General features: G+C 51.2%; 3 protein-coding genes across 10 annotated transcripts in view; 2 read left to right on the forward strand and 1 right to left on the reverse strand.

Annotated features, from left to right (window-relative positions):
* Positions 1–756: 756 nt before the first annotated feature.
* The window catches only part of VAMP1 (vesicle associated membrane protein 1), a 28,751-nt gene continuing 6,941 nt past the window's right edge, over positions 757–22,566 (reverse strand). Inside the window, exon 5 of one of the 2 annotated variants that reach the window (XM_065523638.2) lies at positions 757–994. In XM_065523638.2, coding sequence (XP_065379710.1) covers positions 882–994 — 113 coding nt within the window. In that variant the 3' untranslated portion in view covers positions 757–881. Of the gene's footprint in view, positions 995–20,165; positions 22,424–22,566 lie in introns of those variants that run through there. The other variant, XM_005569903.4, reaches the window with a different exon arrangement.
* CD27 (CD27 molecule) lies at positions 939–9,310 on the forward strand. 3 transcript variants are annotated; one of them, XM_065523635.2, is made up of 7 exons: positions 939–1,427; positions 1,855–1,913; positions 2,694–2,825; positions 7,778–7,957; positions 8,146–8,235; positions 8,497–8,616; positions 8,869–9,310. In XM_065523635.2, the coding sequence occupies exons 5-7, from the start codon at positions 8,148–8,150 to the stop codon at positions 8,991–8,993; spliced, it is 333 nt and encodes a 110-aa protein (XP_065379707.1). In that variant the 5' UTR covers positions 939–1,427; positions 1,855–1,913; positions 2,694–2,825; positions 7,778–7,957; positions 8,146–8,147; the 3' UTR covers positions 8,994–9,310. The 3 variants fall into 3 exon arrangements, with proteins under 3 accessions (XP_065379707.1, XP_065379709.1, XP_005569963.2); XM_065523637.2 differs by lacking the exons at positions 939–1,427; positions 1,855–1,913 and adding exons at positions 2,226–2,501; positions 3,412–3,499 and having other exon boundaries at positions 2,694–2,830; XM_005569906.5 differs by lacking the exons at positions 939–1,427; positions 1,855–1,913 and adding an exon at positions 2,226–2,501.
* On the forward strand, positions 9,271–20,248 carry TAPBPL (TAP binding protein like). Of its 5 annotated transcripts, none has more exons than XM_074006167.1 (7): positions 9,271–9,383; positions 10,650–10,880; positions 11,030–11,299; positions 15,306–15,644; positions 16,560–16,862; positions 18,755–18,838; positions 19,026–20,248. In XM_074006167.1, exons 3-7 carry the CDS (start codon positions 11,161–11,163, stop codon positions 19,067–19,069), a joined length of 909 nt encoding a protein of 302 aa, XP_073862268.1. In that variant the 5' UTR covers positions 9,271–9,383; positions 10,650–10,880; positions 11,030–11,160; the 3' UTR covers positions 19,070–20,248. The 5 variants fall into 5 exon arrangements, with proteins under 5 accessions (XP_073862268.1, XP_073862267.1, XP_073862266.1 ...); XM_074006166.1 differs by having other exon boundaries at positions 19,962–20,248; XM_074006165.1 differs by lacking the exon at positions 9,271–9,383 and adding an exon at positions 9,640–10,221 and having other exon boundaries at positions 19,962–20,248.

The following is a 22,566-nucleotide window of genomic DNA, read 5'->3' on the forward strand; positions in this document are numbered from 1 at the left end:
GAGGTTGACCCCAAAAGAGAAAATGGTTGTGTGAGATTTCAAGGAAGATGTCAGTGGGCTGCATCCCAGGGCCTGTAGACAAAAGGAAGGGCCCAGCCAGGCGTGATGGCTCATGCCTGTAATCCCAGCACTTTGGGAGGCCAAGGCGGGCAGATCACCTGAGGCTAGGTGTTCCAGTCCAGCCTGGTCAACATGACAAAACCCCATCTCTACTAAAAATACAAAAATTAGCTGAGCGTGGTGGTGTGCACCTGTCGTCCCAGTTACTCGGGAGGCTGAGGCACGAGAATTGCTTGAGCCTGGGAGATGGAGGTTGCAGTGAGCTTAGATCGCATCATTGCACTCCAACCTGGAGTTGGAGTGACAGAGCGAGATGGGGAGAAAAAAAAAAAGGAAGGTCCTGTCCAGGGAGCCAGCCTAGGATGGGGAAGGTTCGCCAGAAGTGGATGCAAAGAGCGCTGGAGATGAGCTCATTCTATTTGCCAGGAAAGAAAAAGGTCCAGAAACCTGGCTTTCCTCCTCTTGGCCGAGGCCCTCCAGGAGAGCCAGGCAGACCCTGCTCCTGCTCTGACCCCCTGGAGAAGCGGTATGTAGAAGAGAGGCGATGGACTTTGGTCCAGAGGACAGAGGCCTTAGGCAAGTGAGCAGTTCCCAGTCGAGTTCGTTGCTAGGCTCGGCGAACTCCGAGTCCCCGCTTGACAAGTCTCTTCCTAAAGGTCCCCAGTTCCTCATGATTCTTCTGAGGGTCTCGTCCATCCTCCAGGGCCTGCTGTCAGCTAGCCACCCCACTGCCCCATGCCTGCGGTGAAGACATTTACCACAACCTGGAAATGGCGGGTGACAGAAAAGTCCTCAGGGCCACAGCACTCTGTGCTGGGAATTCAGGTGCCCTGCCTGATGGTGAAAAGGCTGGTTTTGCATAAACAGCTCTCTGAATCACACCCAGATGTGGCTTCCGACTTGAGTGGACCCCCATGAAGAGCTGCAGAGGGGCCTGGGAAAAGACAAGAGAATGGAGAAAATGAAGAGAAAGGAAACTACAGAGTGAGACAGAGAACAGATCTGACAGGTGTGACCACAGCAGTGTGACATTTATGAGCGGTGTGGAAACAACGGCAAAGCCCCTGCATGAAAAACTTCCTGGGGAAATAAGCCGCTCCGCGTCTCGGTTGCCGAGGAAAGAGTGGAGGAGGTTGCTGACCCATGTGTGCCCCCATGACTCAAAGAGGGAAAAGTCTAGCTGTTTCCGATATCCCGAGATCAGTCTTGCTGGAAGAACTGGGAAAATAAAAAAGAGATGACCTCCGTAGGAAGCTACCTTTAATCCTGAGTGCCCAAGGCTGGGAGAGAAGACGCCCCAGGTGATCCAGGACACCAGTGACTGACACAGCCAGAGGTGGGAAGGGGAGGATAAAGATGGCACAAAGGTGAGGAGTGAGCAAGGGTCTGAGAGGGAAGGCCATGCGGGCAGGAGGTGGCACCCACATCAGAGGCTGACGTGAGGATTAAAGGAGAGCATAGGTGATCTGCAACAGTGACAGGAGAGAGGCAGCTCTACGCCCCTTGCTTGCAGTTCTGAGCATTCTGTAGCCAACTCGTTTGGCCATCAAACCAGACCTCAATTGAGACAAGGCTATTTAAGCTTCCTCCCAGTCGGTGTAAATATTCAATAGTTTTGCTGCAGAAATGTTGCGTTTGATTATGAGGCTACCCCAACTCCCCGAGGGTGTTTTGTGGTGCTAGTTTCTGCATAAACCTGAAAAATTCTGAATTTCAATACTTATCTGACCCGCAAAGTTTCAGATAAGAGCTTGTGGACCTGTGCTCAATTCTGGCTCTCGTTCCTTCTTTCAGCTGTTGTCTGTGAAAGGAGGGATGCAGGTATGGGAGACAGGAGACACGCGAATTCATTGGTAAACTGTGGACGGGCGGGGTGTGGGGGGATAATGTGGGCACCTTTGTGCACAAGTGCACATGGAGAGGAGGAGTGGGAGACTGTGTGTCCATCACCTTTTTGTAAAAGAAGCAGGAGTCAGTGGGCTACATGCTTCATGAGCAGGAGAGGTGGAAACCAAGGGAGGCTCGTGTGTTGGAGGAGGCATGTTTGAAGAGCAGCAGGTCTGACAGTTTGCTCTTTAATACTCTCCCCAGCACACGGAAGGGGAAGGGGGTGGAGGTTGCTGCTGTGAGAAAAAAAAAAAACCAGCCACAATAGAGCTTCTGCCGTCAAAGGCTGGCTTACCACCTAAAGCAGCCGCTGCCCAGGGGGTGCAAAGAACAGACAGCAGCGCCCAGCTTGGAGGTGCTAACTCCAGAGGCCAGCGTCAGCAACCGGGCACAGAAAGGCGCTCCCTGGGCAGGAACCATGGCACGGCCACATCCCTGGTGGCTGTGCTTTCTGGGGACCCTGGTGGGGCTCTCAGCTACTCCAGCCCCCAAGAGCTGCCCAGAGAGGCACTACTGGGCTCAGGGAAAACTGTGCTGCCAGATGTGTGAGCCAGGTAAGAGGGGGCCTTGGCAAGGGCCAGGTGAGTGGTGAAAGAGAGAGGACTGGGGTTGATACAGTAAATAGGCACAGGGTGACACTGAGCTCAAGCAAAGAGGGAAATCCTGCAGCTGTGGGGAGGCACCACCTTCCAGGGGGCAGAGAACTAGCCCTTCTCAAGCCTTGATTCCTTACCCTCTCCTCCCAGGAACATTCCTTGTGAAGGACTGTGACCAGCACAGAAAGGCTGCCCAGTGTCATCCTTGCATACCAGGGGTCTCCTTCTCTCCAGACCACCACACCCGGCCTCACTGTGAGAGCTGTCGGCACTGTAACTCTGGTGAGGTGGGCAAGGGTATAGGTGGGGACACTGGACAAGCATTTGGGGGAGCAAGGCTGGTGATGGGTTTGAGAGTGCAAGGAGGATGAGGGGTTCAAAGCTTCAGCCTTCTTCAAGGCTCACAGCAAGTGGAGCCAATGCTGGGAAATGGGGTACCCTAGGTGGGGCATGAATTAATGTGGGCAGAAATCTAGTATTTCAGGGAAAGGGATAAATAGAATTTGAGGGATTGGTGAGAATGGGTCTATGGATAGGATCAAGACAATAAAATGAGAGAAGTGGCTCTATGACCCCAGATTTCAGGCAAGTAACGCCCAACCAATAAACTGGCTGTGTTCCCAGAGTCCACATGTGTAGGTTGGCCATGGGGAATTTGGAATACATCTTTCTAAGGAGATAACAAAATAACCCAATAGGTAACAACTTTTTTTGCACAAAAGCCAATTTGAGAAAATGAGTATGTATGTGGCCTGTGTTTTTATTTTATAGTTCAAAAAAAAAAGATTTTTTTAAACTAAGAAGTATAATATCTGCAGTTGTGCTTATGAATGCTGTTATTATTTCTCCATCTTTGCTACAATTTCAGAAACTACAGCCAGTATACACTAGAATAGCAGGCTTTAAAGTGGCCCCTTTGAACAAATGTTCTCTAGCAAGACACTTTTTAGAACTAGGTAACTGTAACTATTAAACTACCTACTTGCAAAATGTGTTTGGTGTCACTGGGTCTGTTGGTACTTGGTTTTGTTTTGTTTAAAGACAAGGTCGGCCGGGCGCGGTGGCTCAAGCCTGTAATCCCAGCACTTTGGGAGGCCGAGACGGGCGGATCACGAGGTCAGGAGATCGAAACCATCCTGGCTAACACGGTGAAACCCCGTCTCTATTAAGAAATACAAAAAACTAGCCGGGCGAGGTGGCGGGCGCCTGTAGTCCCAGCTACTCGGGAGGCTGAGGCCGGAGAATGGCGTGAACCCGGGAGGCGGAGCTTGCAGTGAGCTGAGATCCGGCCACTGCACTCCAGCCTGGGCGGCAGAGCGAGACTCCGTCTCAGAAAAAAAAAAAAAAAAAAAAAAAAAAAAAGACAAGGTCTAGCTCTGTCACCCAGGCTGGAGTGCAGTGGTGCAATCATAGCTCTCCACAGCCTTGAACTCCTGGGCTCAAGCAATCTTCTTGTCTCAGCCTCTCAAAGTGCCAGGATTACAGGTGTGACTACAGAGACTGGTTCTGTAAAAACAAAAACAAAAACCAAGGCTGGATGTGGTGGCTCATGCCTATAATCCCAGCACTTGGGAGGCCAAGGCAGAAGGATATTTGTATTTTTTGTAGAGACTTGAGCCCAGGAGTTCGAGACCAGCTGGGCAACACAGAAAGACCTTGTCTCTAAAAAAATTGGCTGGTTGTGGTAGTGCACCTGTAGTCCCAGCTGCTTGGGAGGCCGAGGTGGGAAGATCACTTGAGCCCAGGAGGTCCAGGCTGATCAACCACTGTACTCCAGCCTGGGTAACAGAGCAAAACCCTTTGTCACACACATACAAGAAAAGCCGATGCAATGGCTCACACTTGTAATCCCAGCACTTTAGGAGGCCAAGGCAGGCGATCCCTTGAGCCCAGGAGTTCAAGAACAGCCTGGGCAACATGGCAAAACCCTGTCTCTACTAAAAATACAAAAAGTTAGCCGAGCGTGGTGGCGCGAACCTGTAGTCCCAGCTACTCAGAAGGCTGAAGTGAGAAGATCATGCGAGCCCAGGAAGTGGAGGCTGCAGTGAGCCGTGACTGTACCACTGCACTCCAGCTTGGGTGACAGAGTGAGCAGAGTGAGACCCTGTTTCCAAAAAAGAAAAAAGAAAATAAAAGCTTTTCCATTGCAAATCAACCAAAGAGGAACTTCTTTAATACACAAGAAATATTCTTCAGTCTACTTAACTTAAAAATGTACCTGTAGTAGATGCTTTCCTCTTGGCAGCGGCCCCTGCAGGGTTGGAATTTTTCCAGTCAAAACCTCCCTACTCACTCTGCAGATCCTTCCTGAAGGTCTTTGCTCCATACTGAGCCCATCTTCAGTCCCTTCACTTGTTCCAGACTAGCCCAATCCATGACCCTTCTCTGGGAGCTCAGCCAATAGATCCCAAAGTACCACAGCGGCACCTGGCTGCAACAGGACCCCAGGGGATTGCAGCCAGGGGTGAGAAGATGGGCAGGCTGAATGAGTTTGGCCCTCTCTGGGCCTTAGTGCTGGCATCTGTGAGATGAAGACATGCCTGAAGTCAGCCTGGAATTTTGAGCCCAGGTTGTACCTGCTAAATAGAACTCCCAGGTCTCCAGATATTCCCCACTGAAACAATAGCACCTCATTGTCTTAACCCTCCCCAGCCCCTTCTTTAACCCTTCCATTTCCCTTTTAGCGGAGACTCTTGTCATCACTCCTCCCTACCACCAGTGCTCTGTCCCAGGCTTCCTCATTCTTCCCTTGCAGGTTCTTATCCAACGTGGCTCATAATTCCTAGGAAGCCACAAGGAAACCAAATTCTAGTAGCAACTCAGAGTCAGCATTCATTAGGAGGTCACAGGGCCATAAGGATGCCAAGAAGGAATTTGTCCCTCTCCTAGTCCTGACAAAAGGCATAAGTAGAAGAAAATTGTTAGGTTTGGTTATGACCTTTGACATCCTCCCTTTGAAATCCTCCCTTTCTGCACCCCTCTTCCACCTGTCAGGGCTCCTAGGACTCCCCGAGTCCCCACAAGCATCTGCCCTAAGGCCCACCAGGCTTCCTTGCAGCCTGTCCCACATCTGGGTGTCACTGCCTTCCTCTGAATCACCCTCCTCTCAACCCAGTTGCCAGCAAGCCCAGCCCAGCCCAGCTAGTGCCCTACCACCCCCACTCCCGGGATAACTGATTAACAGCCAACTACCCAACATCAGACCCCTACACTTGAGCAAAATGTATATATATATATATATATTTTTTTTTTTTTTTGAGACAGAGTCTCGCTCTGTAGCCCAGGCTGGAGTGCAGTGGCTGGATCTCAGCTCACTGCAAGCTCCGCCTCCCGAGTTCACGCCATTCTCCGGCCTCAGCCTCCCGAGTAGCTGGGACTACAGGCGCTGCCACCTCGCCCGGCTATTTTTTGTATTTCTTAGTAGAGACGGGGTTTCACCGTGTTAGCCAGGATGGTCTCGATCTCCTGACCTCGTGATCCGCCCATCTCAGCCTCCCAAAGTGCTGGGATTACAGGCTTGAGCCACCGTGCCCGGCCGCAAAATGTATATTTTAAAGGCAAATTCTCACGCCTATAATCCCAGCACTTTGGGAGGCCAAGGTGGGTGGATCACGAGGTGAGGAGATTGAGAACATCCTAGCTAACACAGTGAAACCCCGTCTCTACTAAAAATACAAAAAATTAGCCAGGCGTGGTGGCACGTACCTGTAATCCCAGCTACTAGGGGAGGCTGAGGCAGGAAAATCACTTGAACTCAGGAGGCGGAGTTTGCAATGAGCCAAGATCGTGCCACTGCACTCCAGCCCAGGTGACAAAGCAACACTCCGTCAAACAAACAAAAAAAATGCTTAGCAACTGTAATCAAGTAACTATCTATTTATTATTTATTTATTTTACTGTATTCACAGGTTGTGCAGCCATCAACACTATCTAATTCTATAACATTTTCATCACCCCAAAGAAACCCATACCCCTTAGCAATTACTCCCCATTTCTACCCCCCAACCACCCCCATCCCCATCCCCAGCCCCTGGAAATTCCTAACATACTTTATTGTTGGTGGTGTTTGAGACAGGATCTCACTCTGTCACCCAGGCTGGAGCACAGTATCATGATCTCAGCTCACTGCAACCTCTGCCTCCTGGGCTCAAGCAATCCTCCCACCTCAGCCTCCCCAGTAGCTGGGCCTACAGGTGTGTGCCACCACGCCCAGCTAATTTTTCTATTTTTTGTAGAGATGGGGTTTCACCATGTTGGCCAGGCTGGTCTTAAACTCCTAAGCTCAAACAATCCACCCACCTCGACCTCCCAAAGTGCTGGGATTACAGGCATGAGCCACTGCACCTGGCTATTTTCTTTCTTTCTTTTCTTTTTTTTTTTTTTTTTTGAGACGGAGTTTCACTCTGTTGCCCAGGCTGGAGTGCAGTGGTGCGATCTCCGCTCACTGCAACTTCCACCTCCCGGGTTCAAGCAATTCCCTGCTTCACCCAGCTATTTTCTGTTTCTTGATCTGGTGCTGGTTATGCCTGTAAGCCAGATTTGTACAAATTCTTAAGCTTTACACTATTGCGTGCCTCTCTGTGTGTATATTATACTTCAATTAAAAGTTATTAAAGTATTGGGGCCGAGCACAGTGGCTTACGCCTATAATCCCAGCACTTTGGGAGGCTGAGGCTAGTGCATCACCTGAGGTCAGGAGTTTAAGACCAGCCTGGCCAATACTGTGAAACCCTGTTGCTACTAAAAATACAAAAAATTACCTGGGTGTGGTGACACGTGCCTGTAATCCCAGCTACTTGGGAGGCTGAGGCAGGAGAATGGCTTGAACCCAGGAGGTGGAGGTTGCAGTGAGCCGAGGTCACACCACTGCACTCCAGCCTGGGCAACAAGCGCGAGACTCCATCTCAAAAAAAATAAATAAATAAAAATAAAAAAAAGTGTCAGAGAGTACAAGAGAAAGTTATATAAGCTCTTTCTACTTTTCATGGCTCCTATGTCTGAACCCACGAATCTTCCTTCTGAAAGGTCTAACTTTATTCTTTAATAACAATAATAATGGCAAAGGCACTGGGGGACAGTGAGCCAAGGGGAGGCCTTTGCAGGGGTGGGAATGGAAAGGGAAGCACGTCCCTAGAGGTGGGCCTGGGATGGGGGCTGGGGAATGAAGCAAGTGGACCTTGAAGGTCTCCACAGGTCTGAGTGTCCTATGCTCTCTGGTCCTCCTCTTTCCCCAGGTCTTCTCATTCGCAACTGCACCATCACTGCCAACGCTGTGTGTGCCTGTCGCAATGGCTGGCAGTGCAGGGACAAGGAGTGTACTGAGTGTGATCCTCCTCCAAACCCTTCGCTGACCACTTGGCCATCTCAGGCCCTGGGCCCACACTCTCAGCCCACCCACTTACCTTATGTCAATGGTAAGTTCCAGGCAACTCTCTGTGCCATCACATGGGGTAGGGGTGACACCCCAACCAGCACTCCCCACTCCTACCCCTGGATAAGGTCAGCCTGTTTCTGCCTTCTCATCCCATTGAGCGCCTCTCAGGCCTTTAGATGTGCCCTACGGGGTTCCCTGCTGCTACTCATTCTGTCTCTGTTTTTCCAGAGATGCTGGAGGCCAGAACAGCAGGGCACATGCAGACTCTGGCTGACTTCAGGCACCTGCCTGCCCGGACTCTCTCTACCCACTGGCCACGTGAGTTTTCTCCTTAATCCCCACTGCTAGAGAGAATGCACACAGGAGGGGCCAGGAGGGAAGCCAGACAGAAAGCTCCTTGGAGTAGGGATAAGAGGAGGGGAAAAAGCAGAGTCCACCACTTAGCAGAGGAGTTGGCTAACGGTGGGGGGTGGGAGAGAAGATGGGGGAAAGGGGACAGACAAGGTGACAGGAGGGCTGGGCTGAGGGAGCCAAGGGCTAGACCCTCCCCTAACCCCTGTGTGTCCCCTCCTATCACAGCCCAAAGATCCCTGTGCAGCTCAGATTTTATTCGTATCCTTGTGATCTTCTCCGGAATGTTTCTTGTTTTCACCCTGGCCGGAACCCTGTTCCTCCATCAACAAAGGAAATATAGATCAAGTAAGAGACAGAATACAGGTCTCCGGTCCTGCCCTTGCACCACACCCCAACAGCTCAGCCCCACTGCCCACGCCTGGAATCTCACTGAAACCCACCAGTTCCACTTCACCAGCCTTGGTCCTAGCCCTTCTCTCCCCTTAGCTGGGTGCTCCTGACACCCCTCCCCCAAGCACACCTGCCTCTGCCCATCTCCTTCTCCCGTCTCCCCCGGCCCCCACTGCTGGCCAAGACTCATCAGATCTCCTTCTGCAGACAAAGGAGAAAGTCCCATGGAGCCTGCAGAACCTTGTCCTTACAGCTGCCCCAGGGAGGAGGAAGGCAGCACCATCCCCATCCAAGAGGATTACCGAAAACCGGAGCCTGCCTCCTCCCCGTGAGCCAGCACCTGCGGGAGCTGCACTACAGCCCTGGCCTCCACCCCACCCCGCAGGCCATCCTAGGGAGAATGAGACCTGGCAGCCACCACTGCAGTCCCATCCTCTTGTCAGGGCCCTTTCCTGTGTACACGTGACAGAGTGCCTTTTCGAGACTGCCAGGGACCAGGACAAACACGGATGAGGTGGAGAGTGGGAAGCAGGAGCCCAGCCAGCTGCGCCTGCGCTGCAGGAGGGCGGGGCTCTGGTTGTAAAACACACTTCCTGCTGCGAAAGACCCATATGCTACAAGACAGACAAAATAAAGTGCCAGACGACCACCCCGCAGCTCTCCAGCTTCCTCTCTGAAATTCCAGTCCCCAAACCCAGGCTCCTGGCCGCCTCCTGGCTCAGGTCAGGATCTGGCAGAGGAGGTTTCTCAGCCGGTTACGTTGGGGCCTGCTCAAGGGTGGGGCTGAGAAAGGTCCCCAGGCTACTGCGGATCCTGTGTCTGATTTCAGATCCCCTTTTCCCAGTTATATCTCCACTTTCTCGGGACAGGAGGGGAGCAAAAGGGTGCAGAAGTCAGGTCTTGAAATCACCTGGGGATTTCTGGGTAAGGTGGGTGGAGAGAAAGGGGAACAGTAAGCAGGGCTCTGGCAGCTGCTGCAGAGGGCTTCACACAGAGACGCGGGCTGCCACCTTGCTCCAAGTGAAAGTGAAAGAAAAATCCACAGCAGCGGGAACAGAAGAAATCCAAAGGCTTCTGGCTGGCCAGGGGTGCTTGGAGAGCCCCCCTTCTCCCGCCAGGCCTCGCAAGCAGCGTAGGACTGCGGAGAAGGGTGGTGGGCAAGGAGCCTCCATGGGCACAGAGGAGAGCTGGTGCCTGCTGTTCTGCCTGGCTCTATCTGGAGCAGCAGAACCCAGTGAGTCTGGGAATTGGGGAGAGCTGGCTGGGAGGAGAGCTACTGAAGCCCCAGGGTGCCACCCTCCCCGAGATTCCAGAAGAGAAAAGGGGCCGAGGTTGACCGAATCGCCTTCTAAGCCCAACAGGGGGAAGGCTCAGTGGCTGGCAAAAGAAGGAACCAATAGTGTGTGTGGAGGGAGGGTGGGGACTCCACAGGGAAAACGCTAAAGAGGGGCTGCCTGTGTGGCTGTGTCGGGAGCCACTGTCCTACGGAGAAGGCACTGGCCTGGGAGCTGACACTTTAGAAGAGGAGAGGACTCCCCAGGCGAGGAAATCACTTGGAAGGTGACCTTGAAGGCGGGGGAGGGGAAGACTACCCGATATGGGAGAAAGTAATGCAGGCTGTCAGTGCCCCAGCAACAGCAACCGCCCAGCCTCCTCTCTCTGCGGTGGCACTTGCTTTTTTTCTGAGAATTCCTTTGACTGAAAAGATAGTCTTTCATTCAACAGTTGGAAATGCAAGTATAAACTCCTCTAAGCAAGGCAAATCCAGGACTTTAACCCACACCAAGAAGTATTTGCCTGGACTAGCAGGTGCTCTCCAGAAAACTGGTTTGGGGGACGACAGGAGAATAGAGGGACACAGAGACAGCTAGGATCTTGGAGGGCAACTTTTACCCTTTGCTGACTCCACAGTTTGGGGGTGGGGGCAGGAAGCAAGTGTGGAGTAGCTTTCTGGGGAAGGGGGTGCTCACCCCAGCCTTTGTCTGCAGAGCCCCACACAGCAGAAACACAGTGGCGGGCAGTGGACGTGGTCCTAGACTGCTTCCTGGCGAAGGACGGCGGGCACCGTGGAGCTCTCGCCAGCAGTGAGGACAGGGCGAGGGCCTCCCTCGTGCTAAAGCAGGTGCCAGTGCTGGACGATGGCTCCCTGGAGGACTTCACCGACTTCCAAGGGGGCACGCTGGCCCAAGATGACCCAACTGATATCTTCGAGGCCTCAGGTAAAATCCTTCCACCTGTGTCCTTGGTCCTCCCGGGCTCCCTCCACCAGGACAGCCCAGGTCCGGATTACAGCCACACATACTGCCTCCCATTGGCCCTGGTGTTCTCACCCCAATTTGCCCTCCGTGTGTGCCCCGCTTCTCCCCAGTGGACCTGGTCCAGATTCCCCAGGCGGAGGCCTTGCTCCATGCTGACTGCAGCGGGAAGGAGGTGACCTGTGAGATCTCCCACTACTTTCTCCAGACGAGAGAGACCACTGTGGAGACAGCAGCTTGCTTCATGGCCAACGTGCAGGTCTCCGGAGGAGGACCTAGCATCTCCATGGTGATGAAGACTCCCATAGATGCCAAGAATGATGCTTTCTGGCATCCGACGCTGAACTTGCCCCTGAGCCCCCAGGGGACTGTGCGAACTGCAGGTAAGGAAATGAAAAGCAAGGCCAGGCGTGGTGGTTCATGCCTGTAATCCCAGAACTTTGGGATACCGAGGCCAGTGGATCACCTAAGGTTAGGAGTTCAAGACCGGCCTGGCCAACATGGTGAAACCTTGTCTCTACTAATACCAAAATTAGCCGGGCAGGGTGGCGGGTGCCTGTAATCCCAGCTACTGGGGAGGCTGAGGCAGGAGAATTGCTTGAACCCAGAATGCCAAGGTTGCAGTGAGCCAAGATCGTGCCATAGCACTTCAACCTGGGCAACAAGAGGGAAACTCCATCTCAAAAAAAAGGAAGAAAGAAAGAAAGAAAATGAAAAGCAAGTCATATAAAGTTTTGCTTTTCTAAAGTGGTAAGATATGGGGGACAGAAGGAGAAGGAAGGGAACAAATCCACCTCCATCCACATTGGTCACCTCAGGGCATCCCTAGGCCTTGGTCCTTTCTTCCTAAAAACCCCTGAGTCAGGCCGGGTGCGGTGGCTCACACCTGTAATCCTAGCACTTTGGGAGGCCGAGGCAGGTGGATCACCTGAGGTCAGGAGTTCAAGACCAGCCTGGCCAACATGGTGAAACCTCCTCTCTATTAAAATACAAAAATTAGCCGGGCATGATGGCAGGTGCCTGTAATCCCAGCTACTTAGGAGACTGAAATGGGAGAATCACTTGAACCTGGGAGACGGTGGTTGCAGTGAGCCATGATTGCACCACTGCACTCCAGCCTGGGCAGCTGAGCGAGACTCCATCTCAAAAAACAAAACAAACAAAAAAAAACCCTGAGTCCACAAGAGAATGCTTCGAAGCCCCTACCTGAAGGTCCAAGCACACAGACAACCTGTGTGTTATTTCCAAAATGGAGATCATTCTCATCTCACTGGGCTGCCATGAGGAAATAAGACACATGATGCTATTCTGCTCATGGGTGCTGTCCACTGTAGTCTTATTGAGCCAAAACCCGGTTTTCTCCCAGTGAAAGGCTAGCCTGGTCTGGTGCTTTAGGGGTAAAGCTCAGGGATGCATCGTTTGTTCATTATCTTATTAGTAAACCCAGTACTTGCCCTCTCCAGCTCCGCACATCCTCGAGGGCACAACAAATTGACAACATGATGACAGGGTTCCCCAGAGCCCATTAATCCAAGACTCTGTGCCCCGCTTCTTTGTGTCTCCAAGAAGAGACAACCAAGTCCAGAGAAAATTAGGGGGCAACCCTCCTATCCTTGGAAAACCCTAAAACACTCTAACCTCTCTGTGGTCCAACCTAAATCTCATCTGCCACATTAGAAAGAAAAGGTCCTCGCAGCTGTCCAGTGTCTACCACACTCCTGGCATGGGTAGATATTTCTCTTTTTATTCCAAACCTACAAAAAAAGGTGAAATTATAATATAATGAACACCTACATATCCTACACCTAGATCCACCAATTGTCACCAATTTGCCACATTCTCTCTCCCCCTGACTCCCCGTGTGTGTATATGTGTATGTGTGTATTTTCCTCTGAACTGAGAGTAAGTTGCAGAAGGCAACACTTGAACCCCAAATGCTCCCATCCATAGCATGTATTAGTTTACAGCGAAGGACAAGGACGTAATCCTTCATAGTTACAAAACCATCATGTCAGAAACAAACCAAAGTGGGGGAGTAGTCTACCCATGGTGCAGGCAATAAGGGAGTGCAGAGTGTAAAATATTTCAGAACAATAATAAAATTGGCTAAAAGTCAGATGGCTTTATAGTCTCACCATCTCCTGACATTGACAATTCTGAATATTATCAGTGATAAAATACTCCTCCCTGCCAGGGCAGACTGTCCCTATCCCCCGACACCACTGCCTAGTATGCCACGGATCTTCATCCTTTTAGATACTTTTTAATTGATACAATGATAGTCTCAACTATAAAGTTCAGGGCATGGTGATGCACACCTGTAGTCCAGCTACTCAGGAGGCTGAGGCAGGACAATTGCTTGAGCCCAGGAGTTTGAGTCCTGCCTGGGCAACATAGCGAGATCCTGTCTCTCTCTCTCTCTCTCTCTTTTTTTTTTTTTTTTAACAGAGTCTCATTCTGTCTCCCAGGCTGGAGTGCAGTGGCGCGATCTCGGCTCACTGCAACCTCTGCCTCCCAGGTTCAAGTGATTCTTGTGCCTCAGTCTCCCAAGTAGCTAGGATTACAGACGCACACCACTACACCAGCTAATTTTTGTATTTTTAGTAGAGATGGGTTTCACCATATTGGCCAGGCTGGTCTTGAACTCCTAATCTCAGGTGATCCACCCACCTCGGCCTTCCAAAGTGTTGGGATTACAGGCGTGAGCCACTGTGCCCAGCCTGAGACCCTTCTCTTAAAAAAATAATTAAAGGCCGGGCGCGGTGGCTCAAGCCTGTAATCCCAGCACTTTGGGAGGCCGAGGCGGGCGGATCACGAGGTCAGGAGATCGAGACCATCCTGGCTAACATGGGGAAACCCCGTCTCTACTAAAAAAATACAAAAAACTAGCTGGGCGAGGTGGCGGGCACCTGTAGTCCCAGCTACTCGGGAGGCTGAGGCAGGAGAATGGCGTAAACCCAGGAGGCGGAGCTTGCAGTGAGCTGAGATCCGGCCACTGCACTCCAGCCCGGGTGACAGAGCGAGACTCCGTCTCAAAAAAAAAAAAAAAAAAAAAAAAAAAAAATTAATAATAATAATAATTAAATGTCTCCAAATTCAAATTTCTCCACTTGTCCCAATATGTTTTTTTACTGCTTTCTTTTTCTAAGTACACAATTCAAACAAGAATCATGCAGTGCATTTAGTTGTGCTGTTCCCTATTTTAATCTAGAACATCTTTCACAGAATTGACATTTTTGAAGGGTCCAGGCTAGTGGTCTTGTAGAGTATCCCACCATTTAGATTTGTCTGATTGTTTTCCTCATGACTGGATTTAGGTTAAGCATGTTTGGCACAGATACTACTACCACATGTTTTTTTTTTTTTTTTAATCGAGATGGAGTTTCGCTTATTGCCCAGGCAGGAGTGCAATGGCTCGATCTTGGCTCACCGCAACCTCCACCTCCTGGGTTCAAGTGATTCTCCTGCCTGAGCCGCCCAAGTAGCTGGGATTACATGCATGTGCCACCACACCCAGCTAATTTTTGTATTATTAGTAGATACGGTGTTTCTCTATGTTGGTAAGGTTGTTCTGGAACTCCTGGCCTTAGGTGATCCACCCACCTCAGCTTCCTAATAACTCATACTTTTTTTTTTTTTTACATTTTTTTGAGATGGAGTTTCACTCTTGTCACCCAGGCTGGAATGCAATGGTGCAATCTCGGCTCACTGCAACCTCCACCTCCCAGATTCAAGCAATTCTCCTGCCTCAGCCTCTTGAGTAGCTGAAATTACAGGCACCTGCCATGATGCCCGGCTAATTTTTGTATTTTTAGTAGAGACAGGGTTTTACCATGTTGGCCAGGCTGGTCTCAAACTCCTGACCTCAGGTGATCCACCCACCTTGGCCTCCCAAAGTGCTGGGATTACAGGCGTGAGCCACCGCGCCCAGCCACCGCGTGCTTTTTAAACTCTTGTTCCTAGTCTTCACAGCATCCTTGCTTAAGTAGGTGAGCTTGGTAACACCAAGTGACTTGTCAAAGGTCACAGAGCCAGTAAGTGGAACACCAGGGTTTCAGAGCTTTTTCTGCTACTCTAGTAGTACTTACCTGAAGATTGATGGTAACTCTTAATTTTGTATGTGTATTTTTCCTGGTGAGAGATCTATAGCTTTCACTAAATTATCCTAGGGTAAGTGATCCCAAAATGGTGATGGCCATCATGCGCACCATGCTGCCTTTCCAGAGCCCCATTTCTTTGTGGTTCCGTGTGATGGAAAATAAGCTCATCTGGCCTGTCAGGCACGGAAGAAGAGGCAGGTGTATGCCACACAACATGCCCACAGCTTGGAGATCAGGTGACCTCAAGGAGGAAGTAGCCCACAAATCACCCCTGTTTTCCTCTTCACAGTGGAGTTCCAGGTGACGACACAGACCCAATCCCTGACCTTCCTGCTGGGGTCCTCAGCCTCCTTGGACTGTGGCTTCTCCATGGCACCAGGCTTGGACCTCATCAGTGTGGAGTGGCGGCTGCAGCACAAGGGCAGGGGTCAGCTGGTGTACAGCTGGACCACAGGGCAGGGGCAGGCTGTGCGGAAGGGCGCTACACTGGAGCCTGAGCAGCTGGGCATGGCCAGGGATGCCTCCCTCACCCTGCCCAGCCTCACTATACAGGACGAGGGGACCTACGTTTGTCAGATCACCACCTCTCTGTACCGAACTCAGCAGATCATCCAGCTCAACATCCAAGGTGAGGCCAGGACATGGTTATCCCAGGGAAGGGGATATAACATGTCCACTGGGAGCGTTTTCAGACTGGGACCCAAATGCAAGAGTGCTTTCCTGAGAAGCAGGCTTCAGTCCCACCACTTACATGCCATCTTCACCGCGGAAGCACAGATGGCATCAGATAAGGAGTCCCGCTGGACTCCAGGATAATTCCACCAAGAGATTTCCAGTCCAGGATCCTGCTGCCCTGCTGTGGCCGGCTGTCTCCATCACCCCAGTCCTTTTGGACCACATCCTGAATGGCAGCAGCAGCAAACCAAGGCAGGGCAGTGGAAGCGGTTCTGACCATTATCACTGCTATCCTTTAAAATCTCTGGCGTAGAGGCTGGGCGCGGTGGCTCACGCCTATAATCCCAGCACTTTGGGAGGCCAAGGCAGGCAGATCACGAGGTCAGGAGTTTGACACCAGCCTGGTCAATATGGTGAAACTCCATCTCTACTAAAAATACAAAAAATAGCCAGGCGTGGTGGTGCACGCCTGTAGTCCCAGCTACTCAGGAGGCTGAGGCAGACGAATTGCTTGAACCCAGGAGGCAGAGGTTGCAGTGAGCTGAGATGCCACTGCACTCCAGCCTGGGCAACAGAGCAAGACATCATCTTAAAAATATATATATCTGGCTTAGAATGACGGTAAGAAGCCAGCCAACCTTTAGTTGGCTTTACAACTATCACTTTTCTGGAAAATGTAACCCCCCCCCGCCCCCACTTACGGCCTGCATCCAGGTGGGCCCTGCACACACCCTCGCCTTGGTACACCACCAAGGGACACTTTAGCCTCCACAATCTACTCTCATCCTGGCAGGAAGAAAAGGCCTCAGGCTCTTCCGCTGTCCCCAGTTAGATCCATGTGTAATCTTATTCCTCATTCTTTCTCCAGCTTCCCCCAAAGTACGACTGAGCTTGGCAAACGAAGCTCTGCTGCCCACCCTCATCTGTGACATTGCTGGCTATTATCCTCTGGATGTGGCAGTGACGTGGACCCGACAGGAGCTGGGCGGATCCCCAGTCCAAGTCTCTGGTGCCTCCTTTTCCAGCCTCAGGCAAAGCGTGGCAGGCACCTACAGCATCTCCTCCTCTCTCATCGCAGAACCTGGCTCTGCAGGTGCCACTTACACCTGCCAGGTCACCCACATCTCTCTGGACGAGCCCCTTGGGGCCAGCACCCAGGTTGTCCCACCAGGTACTGGGAGTGTCCTCCCTTTCCCCACCTCCACACTAGGGCTCATGGCTCTCCTGCCCCAGCTCATCTATGGCCTTGTTCTGCTGCCCATCCACTTTGTTCACAGCCCTGGCTTCATGCTGCTGCCTCAGCTCCTGGTTGTCTTTCCCAAGGTGGCAGCTGCCACAGCTTCTACCACACATCCCCTGAGACTTCATTATACTCCAGCCTCCAGGGGGCCAGGCAATGTGCTTAAGGCTGGAGATCCCAGATGAGTAATTCCTCATCATGCCCTCCAGGAGATCAGTCCAGTGACAGAGACAAGACTAAGTAGGCAGAGAAGATGACATTTGAGCCAAGTTAACTAGCTTAGAGGGAAGGGAAACTCAAGATAGAAACAATAGCGTATATGAAAGCCAAATCATACAACAGCCTAAAGAAACTTTGGAGAATTGCAAGTAACTCAGCACAGCTAAAGCCTAGGGTATATGGGAAAAAGGGAAAGTGGCTCTGAAGATTCGGAGGTAATTCTATTTATTGAGCATTTACATGAATCAAGCACTGTAGAAAACACTTAAATGTATGATTTTATGGATTATGACTCCCATTTTACAGGTGAGTAAACTGGCACTTGCAGATGTCAATGAATTTGCCCAAGGTCACCTATCAATCAATGGTAAAGAGAGAATGTGAAAAACAGGCAACCGGATTCCCCTTACGGGCTTAATTAAACCCTGTAGATCTCACTAGGCCTTCAAGATGGAAATTCCTGAGAGCCATAGCATGCTGTTGAAAGGTTTTATTTATTTATTTATTTATTTATTTATTTATTTATTTCATTTTATTTATTTGATACAGAATGTTGCTCTGTTCCCCAGGCTGGAGTGCAGTGGTACGATCTCAGCTCACTGCAACCTCCACATCCTGGGTTCAAGGCCATCCTCCTGCCTCAGCCTCCCAAGTAGATGGGATTACAGGCATGCACCACCAAGCCTGGCTAATTTTGTGTTTTTAGTAGAGATGGGGTTTCACCATGATGGCCAGGCTGGTCTCGATCTCCTGACCTCAAATGATCTGTCCGCCTCGGCTTCCCAAAGTGCTGGGATTGCAGGCATGAGCCACCGCACCCTGCCTGTTGAAAGGTTTTAAACAGGAAAGGGACAGGAAAGAACCCGCAACTCAAAATGGAAACATCCAGGAGCACTGGGCATTTGGTCGCTCATTAGACTGTGAACTTCCCCAAAACTGAGGTTTCACCTCAGCTCACATCATTCCCCAACTATTTACAAAATCCCAGTTACAGGTTGTTTTTATTTTGTTTTGCTTTGTTTTATTTTGTTTTGAGATAGGGTTTCACTCTGTCGCCCAGGCTCGAGTGCAGTGGCACAATCTCGACTCACTGCAACCTCTGCCTCCCAGGCTCGTGATCCTCCCACCTCAGCCTCCCGAGTAGCTGGGACCACAGGCGCACACCAACACGCCCAGCTAATTTTTTGTATTTTTGGTAGAGACAGGGTTTCACCATGTTGCCAAGGCTGGTCTTGAACTCCTGAGCTCAAGCCATCCACCCATCTCAGCCTCCCAAATTTCTGGGATTACAGGCATGAGCCACTGTGTCCAGGCAAGTTAACTCTTAACAAATAAACCAACCTAAATCTCACTTGCAAAGCAATTTTTAAAAACTCGTCCTTAGGTGAGAAGAGGTAGAGAATTCTGTGTGGAGTAACCCACGAGTATCCAGCAACCTTATGAATAAGTACAAATGCTGCTGGGTGCCTTGTTCCAGGCTCCTCAACCAGGGACTCACACACACACTCCTTAGCTCCTCCTCCCTGGGGTGGACACTGCAGGTGAGGGCACAGCTCATGATTCCTGCACACGATAATCCCCGCCCATGTTGTTCTCACCTACAGAGCAGAGAACAGCCTTGGGAGTCATCGTTGCCAGCAGCCTCTTCCTTCTTGCACTGTTGTTCCTGGGGCTTCAGAGACGCCAAGGTAAGACCCTGGTTGCCCTTGGCTCTGGACCTGGCCCACCTCACCCACTCTAACCACCTCCCCACCCAGACCAGGGTGGAAGTCCAGATGCCCCAAGCTCCAGCCACCCACCCATCACAGCCTCCTGCTTTTGAGTTTGCCCTAAATGAAAATGAAACCAGTCGTGTTCCCTCTTGTTTTCTCCTAGCTACCTCCCTAAGGTCTGTCAAGACTCTAAGGCACTCTGGGTAGCCACTCTCCTGCCTCAGAGTAGAAAGAAAGAGCAGTCATGTGCTCCCAGAAGGACTCTAAGTCAAGTCGCAGAGCTAAAAAGGCATGAAGGTGGTACCAGCTCACGGGTCACTGGGCCTGGCTCTGCATAGGCCTCTGCCTTCCTTCACTGTGCACCCTGGGCTCATGCACCAAGGCGGAGAACAGGAAGAAGTGAGGGGACAAGAAGAAGGCAGAATGTCCAGATGGAGGTTAAGACTAAAGAGCCAGGTTGGTGGTGTGGTGGTAGGAAAACAAAGCTGGAAGAAATGGAGAAGGAACAAGTGAGGGACAATGAGGCACGGGCTGGGGCTGGGCTACCCCTCCCAAACTCGGCTCTGTCAAAATAAAAGCCCCTTGTGTCTGCTGTGACCAAGCATTTCCTCTTTCCTGTCTTCCTCCACACTGGTCCCAACTGAGCCCTGTCCCCAAGCCTAGCGGCTCTAACTTGCAAAGTGTTTAAGGTAGGGAACAAAGGCCCTCAGAGGCACCCCCGGGCTCCATCTCAGTTGCATCTCTGCTGCAATTAGGGTTCTGCTCCTTCGGATAACTGCTGGGAGTTTCTGGATACCTGCAAATGCCTCACTCCCTCGGCTGCAAGGGAGAGATTCCTCCTTTTATTCATTTCTAAAATGTGCCTGGTCAATACAGTGGAACTCAGCATACCAAAACTGTGTGTGAGGATGATGGGGAAAAGGGGGTAAGGAGGTGTTCACTGACAGCCTTATCTGGGCACATCCTCTGGGACAGGACAAGCAGGCCAAGGACCTAGGAAGGAGCACAGGAGGCAGATAGAAGAGGCCTGAGGGAACCTGCGCTTGTTTGCTAGTGTGAGATGCCCACGCAACTTCCTGTCCTCACTTCCTCTCACCAGCACCTACAAGAGTTGGGCTGCTTCAGGCTGAACGCTGGGAGACCACTTCCTGTGCTGACGCACAGACCTCCCATCTCCAGGAAGACCGTGCAGCACATGTAAGCCAGCCCAGCTGACCTGAAGTGACATGAGACTACGAGAAAGAAACGACACCCTTCCCCCCAAACCCCCCAACTACTCCCACCCAAACAACAACCAAGCCAGTTTAGTGGTAGGAATTTGTATTTTTTGCCTTTGTTCAGAATACATGAAATTGGTAAATATGCCACATGCCTTTGGTGGAAGTACAACTGTTGTTATTACTCTATACAAGTATGAGATCAGGGTTAGGAAAAAAAGACAAAGAGGTGATGACAGACACACAGTGGAAACCCCACATCGTCTCATGGCAAACCGAAGAAGGGGATGTGGGAAGCTCAGCTTCATTTGACTGCAAAGTCCCAGGGTTTAGTTGCACATTTGCTCATGCACATGAGTGGTGGGAGGGAAGGGGGATAGCAAAGACACACAGAAGAGGGTACAGGGTGGGTGAGAAAGAAAGTAGAAGGGCTAATACCCCCAAAGAACAAAGCCAACTACACCTGGTGAGCCTCGGAGGGACAGAAACCCAGGAATGATTTCTGTAATAGGGCTGGGAGAGCCAAGAGGAACGATTTGCTCCAGGCTTGGGACACATCGAGGACAGTGGTGGTTCTTCTCCAGCGGTGACCCCCTGCATTAGGCAAGGAGGAGCCCAGAGGAGAGTGGAGACCTTCGAGGGGGGCCGTTGGGAGGGTACTGACTGCTTTCTTCCAGCTCTTCAGTCCTGCCCTGGGGCAGGACGAAGGGAATATGGGAAACAAGGGCGAAGGGAAAGGAAGGATGGTTTTGTGCAATGAAATGCTGCTGCATGGAAAGTGGGCATCCAGACCCTGCCCAGCATGGCCTCACCCTCTTCCTGTTCGTGGACTGAGGGAGGAAGGAATAAAGGGCTATGGGTATTCCCCACTCTGTTCCCAGCCTGTCCTCCTCCCCTTGCACCTGGGTTTATCCCACATTAATAACCCATCCTGAAGCTCAGCAATTGCCCTGAAGATAGGCTGAGCAGATCCCATCCTCAGGTTCCACTGTCTATACACATAAACCATGCAAAGAGGAGGAAGAGAAAGGAGGCAAAGTAGAATTCAGACAGGTAAGGGTGGTTCGAAGGGGAACATACTACAGGAAGAACAGACAGGCGGTTCTCAAGGAGAAGGCGCCGTGACAGCACAGCAATACACAACGACACCTGTCACAGGCTGGCACGCCTCCCCGCAAGGTGGGGCTGGTGGGTCTACACGACTTCTCTGCATCCTGAGGATCAGCAGGGCCTCAGGAGGGACCTCTTGCCTCATCCCTGTCTTTGGCAAGGGCACGGGTGGTGTGGAGGAAGAGATTCCATGGGTATCCAAAGATCTCACACTTCTAACACCCTCACACCCCTTCATCAACAGGAAGAGAGGAACGGGACCCTCTTTAACGAGGGCAAGGAGTGGCTTCCTCTGAGCTTGTTACTTTCAAATCAAGCACTTGACTCACTGTTTCTCTATAACTAATAGGCAATCTCTCTCTTTATGCCAACAATTAACTGGGAGCTAGGTGAAATTATTTGGCTAGATAAAACTACTGGCTAGATGAATTTATTTGGTGCCCTCATACGGAATGCTGTAGAAAATGTAAAGAAGAGAAAGCTCCTTCCAGTTAGAAGCACATGGGACTGCTTCTAGGATGGAAACAAGTCCTGCTATTTTCACAATCCATAAGTGTTCTCCAGGCCTCTGGAGAACAAAGTAAAGTTGTAAGATCCCCAAAGACATAGAAAATCCTGGACGAACAGATTAGAAATAACTACAAAAAGCAAGTTTTACTTTCGAAAAGCGTGCTGCACTGAAACCAAGTTGGACTTTGGTCCACCGCCAGGACCCTCTCCAGGCCTGGCTCAGGAGGGAAGGCTCCACATGACCAGGCAGCACTGAGTGAGCTGCCATCTTCCCAGTCTCTCTCTAGCCCCTGCCAGTAACCAGGTTTTCTAGGAGACATCATGGGCACCGATACTCTTCTCCTCCCAAGTCTGGGCAGCTTCACGGGTACTTCGGGTACTTCGCCTCAGCTACTCCCCTCCCTGCCCCTTCCCGTGGCCTCCAACTCTCTGGGGCTTTGGGGGAACTTGAGAGTACAGAAGAAGCGCGTGGGGAGGAGGCGCCAGCTGTTGCTCTTCAGGTAGTGACTTAGATTGCACCACGAGCAGCATTTCTACTGTCGAGGGACAGAGTGCAAATGAACGCAACGCAAAAGGAGGAATGGGTGATGGAGAAGCCTGGGCTGGAATGGAGGACGGTGGGTGGGGACGTGTGTTGAGAGAGCAAACAGAGGGGAGAGGACATGAGTGTGGATGGCAATGGAGAACAGGGAAGGGGTGGCACATTCTCAAGTAAAAAAGTAGACTGGACACAGGAATCAGGAAGTCCCAGACGGAAAAGAGAAAGAGACAGGAGAAAACAAGAGGGCAAATTACACCAAGTTACTGGACATTCAGGTCTTTCCATTGTTAAGTGCCCCATCCCCACGATGTCCCTCCAACCCAAGC

Source organism: Macaca fascicularis, chromosome 11 (genome assembly GCF_037993035.2).
Source record: "Macaca fascicularis isolate 582-1 chromosome 11, T2T-MFA8v1.1".
In the NCBI taxonomy this organism is placed as follows: domain Eukaryota; kingdom Metazoa; phylum Chordata; class Mammalia; order Primates; family Cercopithecidae; genus Macaca; species Macaca fascicularis.

Excerpts from the sequence above, each read along its gene's own strand:
- CD27 (XM_065523637.2), top strand. The coding sequence starts at position 2,366 with ATGGCACGGCCACATCCCTGGTGGCTGTGCTTTCTGGGGACCCTGGTG. Across the intron at positions 2,831-3,411 it reads GGCACTGTAACTCTGGTGAG|AAACTACAGCCAGTATACAC; the intron begins GTGGGCAAGGGT and ends CTACAATTTCAG. Across the intron at positions 8,617-8,868 it reads ACAAAGGAAATATAGATCAA|ACAAAGGAGAAAGTCCCATG; the intron begins GTAAGAGACAGA and ends CTCCTTCTGCAG.
- TAPBPL (XM_005569905.5), top strand. The coding sequence starts at position 9,832 with ATGGGCACAGAGGAGAGCTGGTGCCTGCTGTTCTGCCTGGCTCTATCT. Across the intron at positions 15,645-16,559 it reads CATCCAGCTCAACATCCAAG|CTTCCCCCAAAGTACGACTG; the intron begins GTGAGGCCAGGA and ends TTCTTTCTCCAG. Across the intron at positions 16,863-18,754 it reads CACCCAGGTTGTCCCACCAG|AGCAGAGAACAGCCTTGGGA; the intron begins GTACTGGGAGTG and ends TCTCACCTACAG.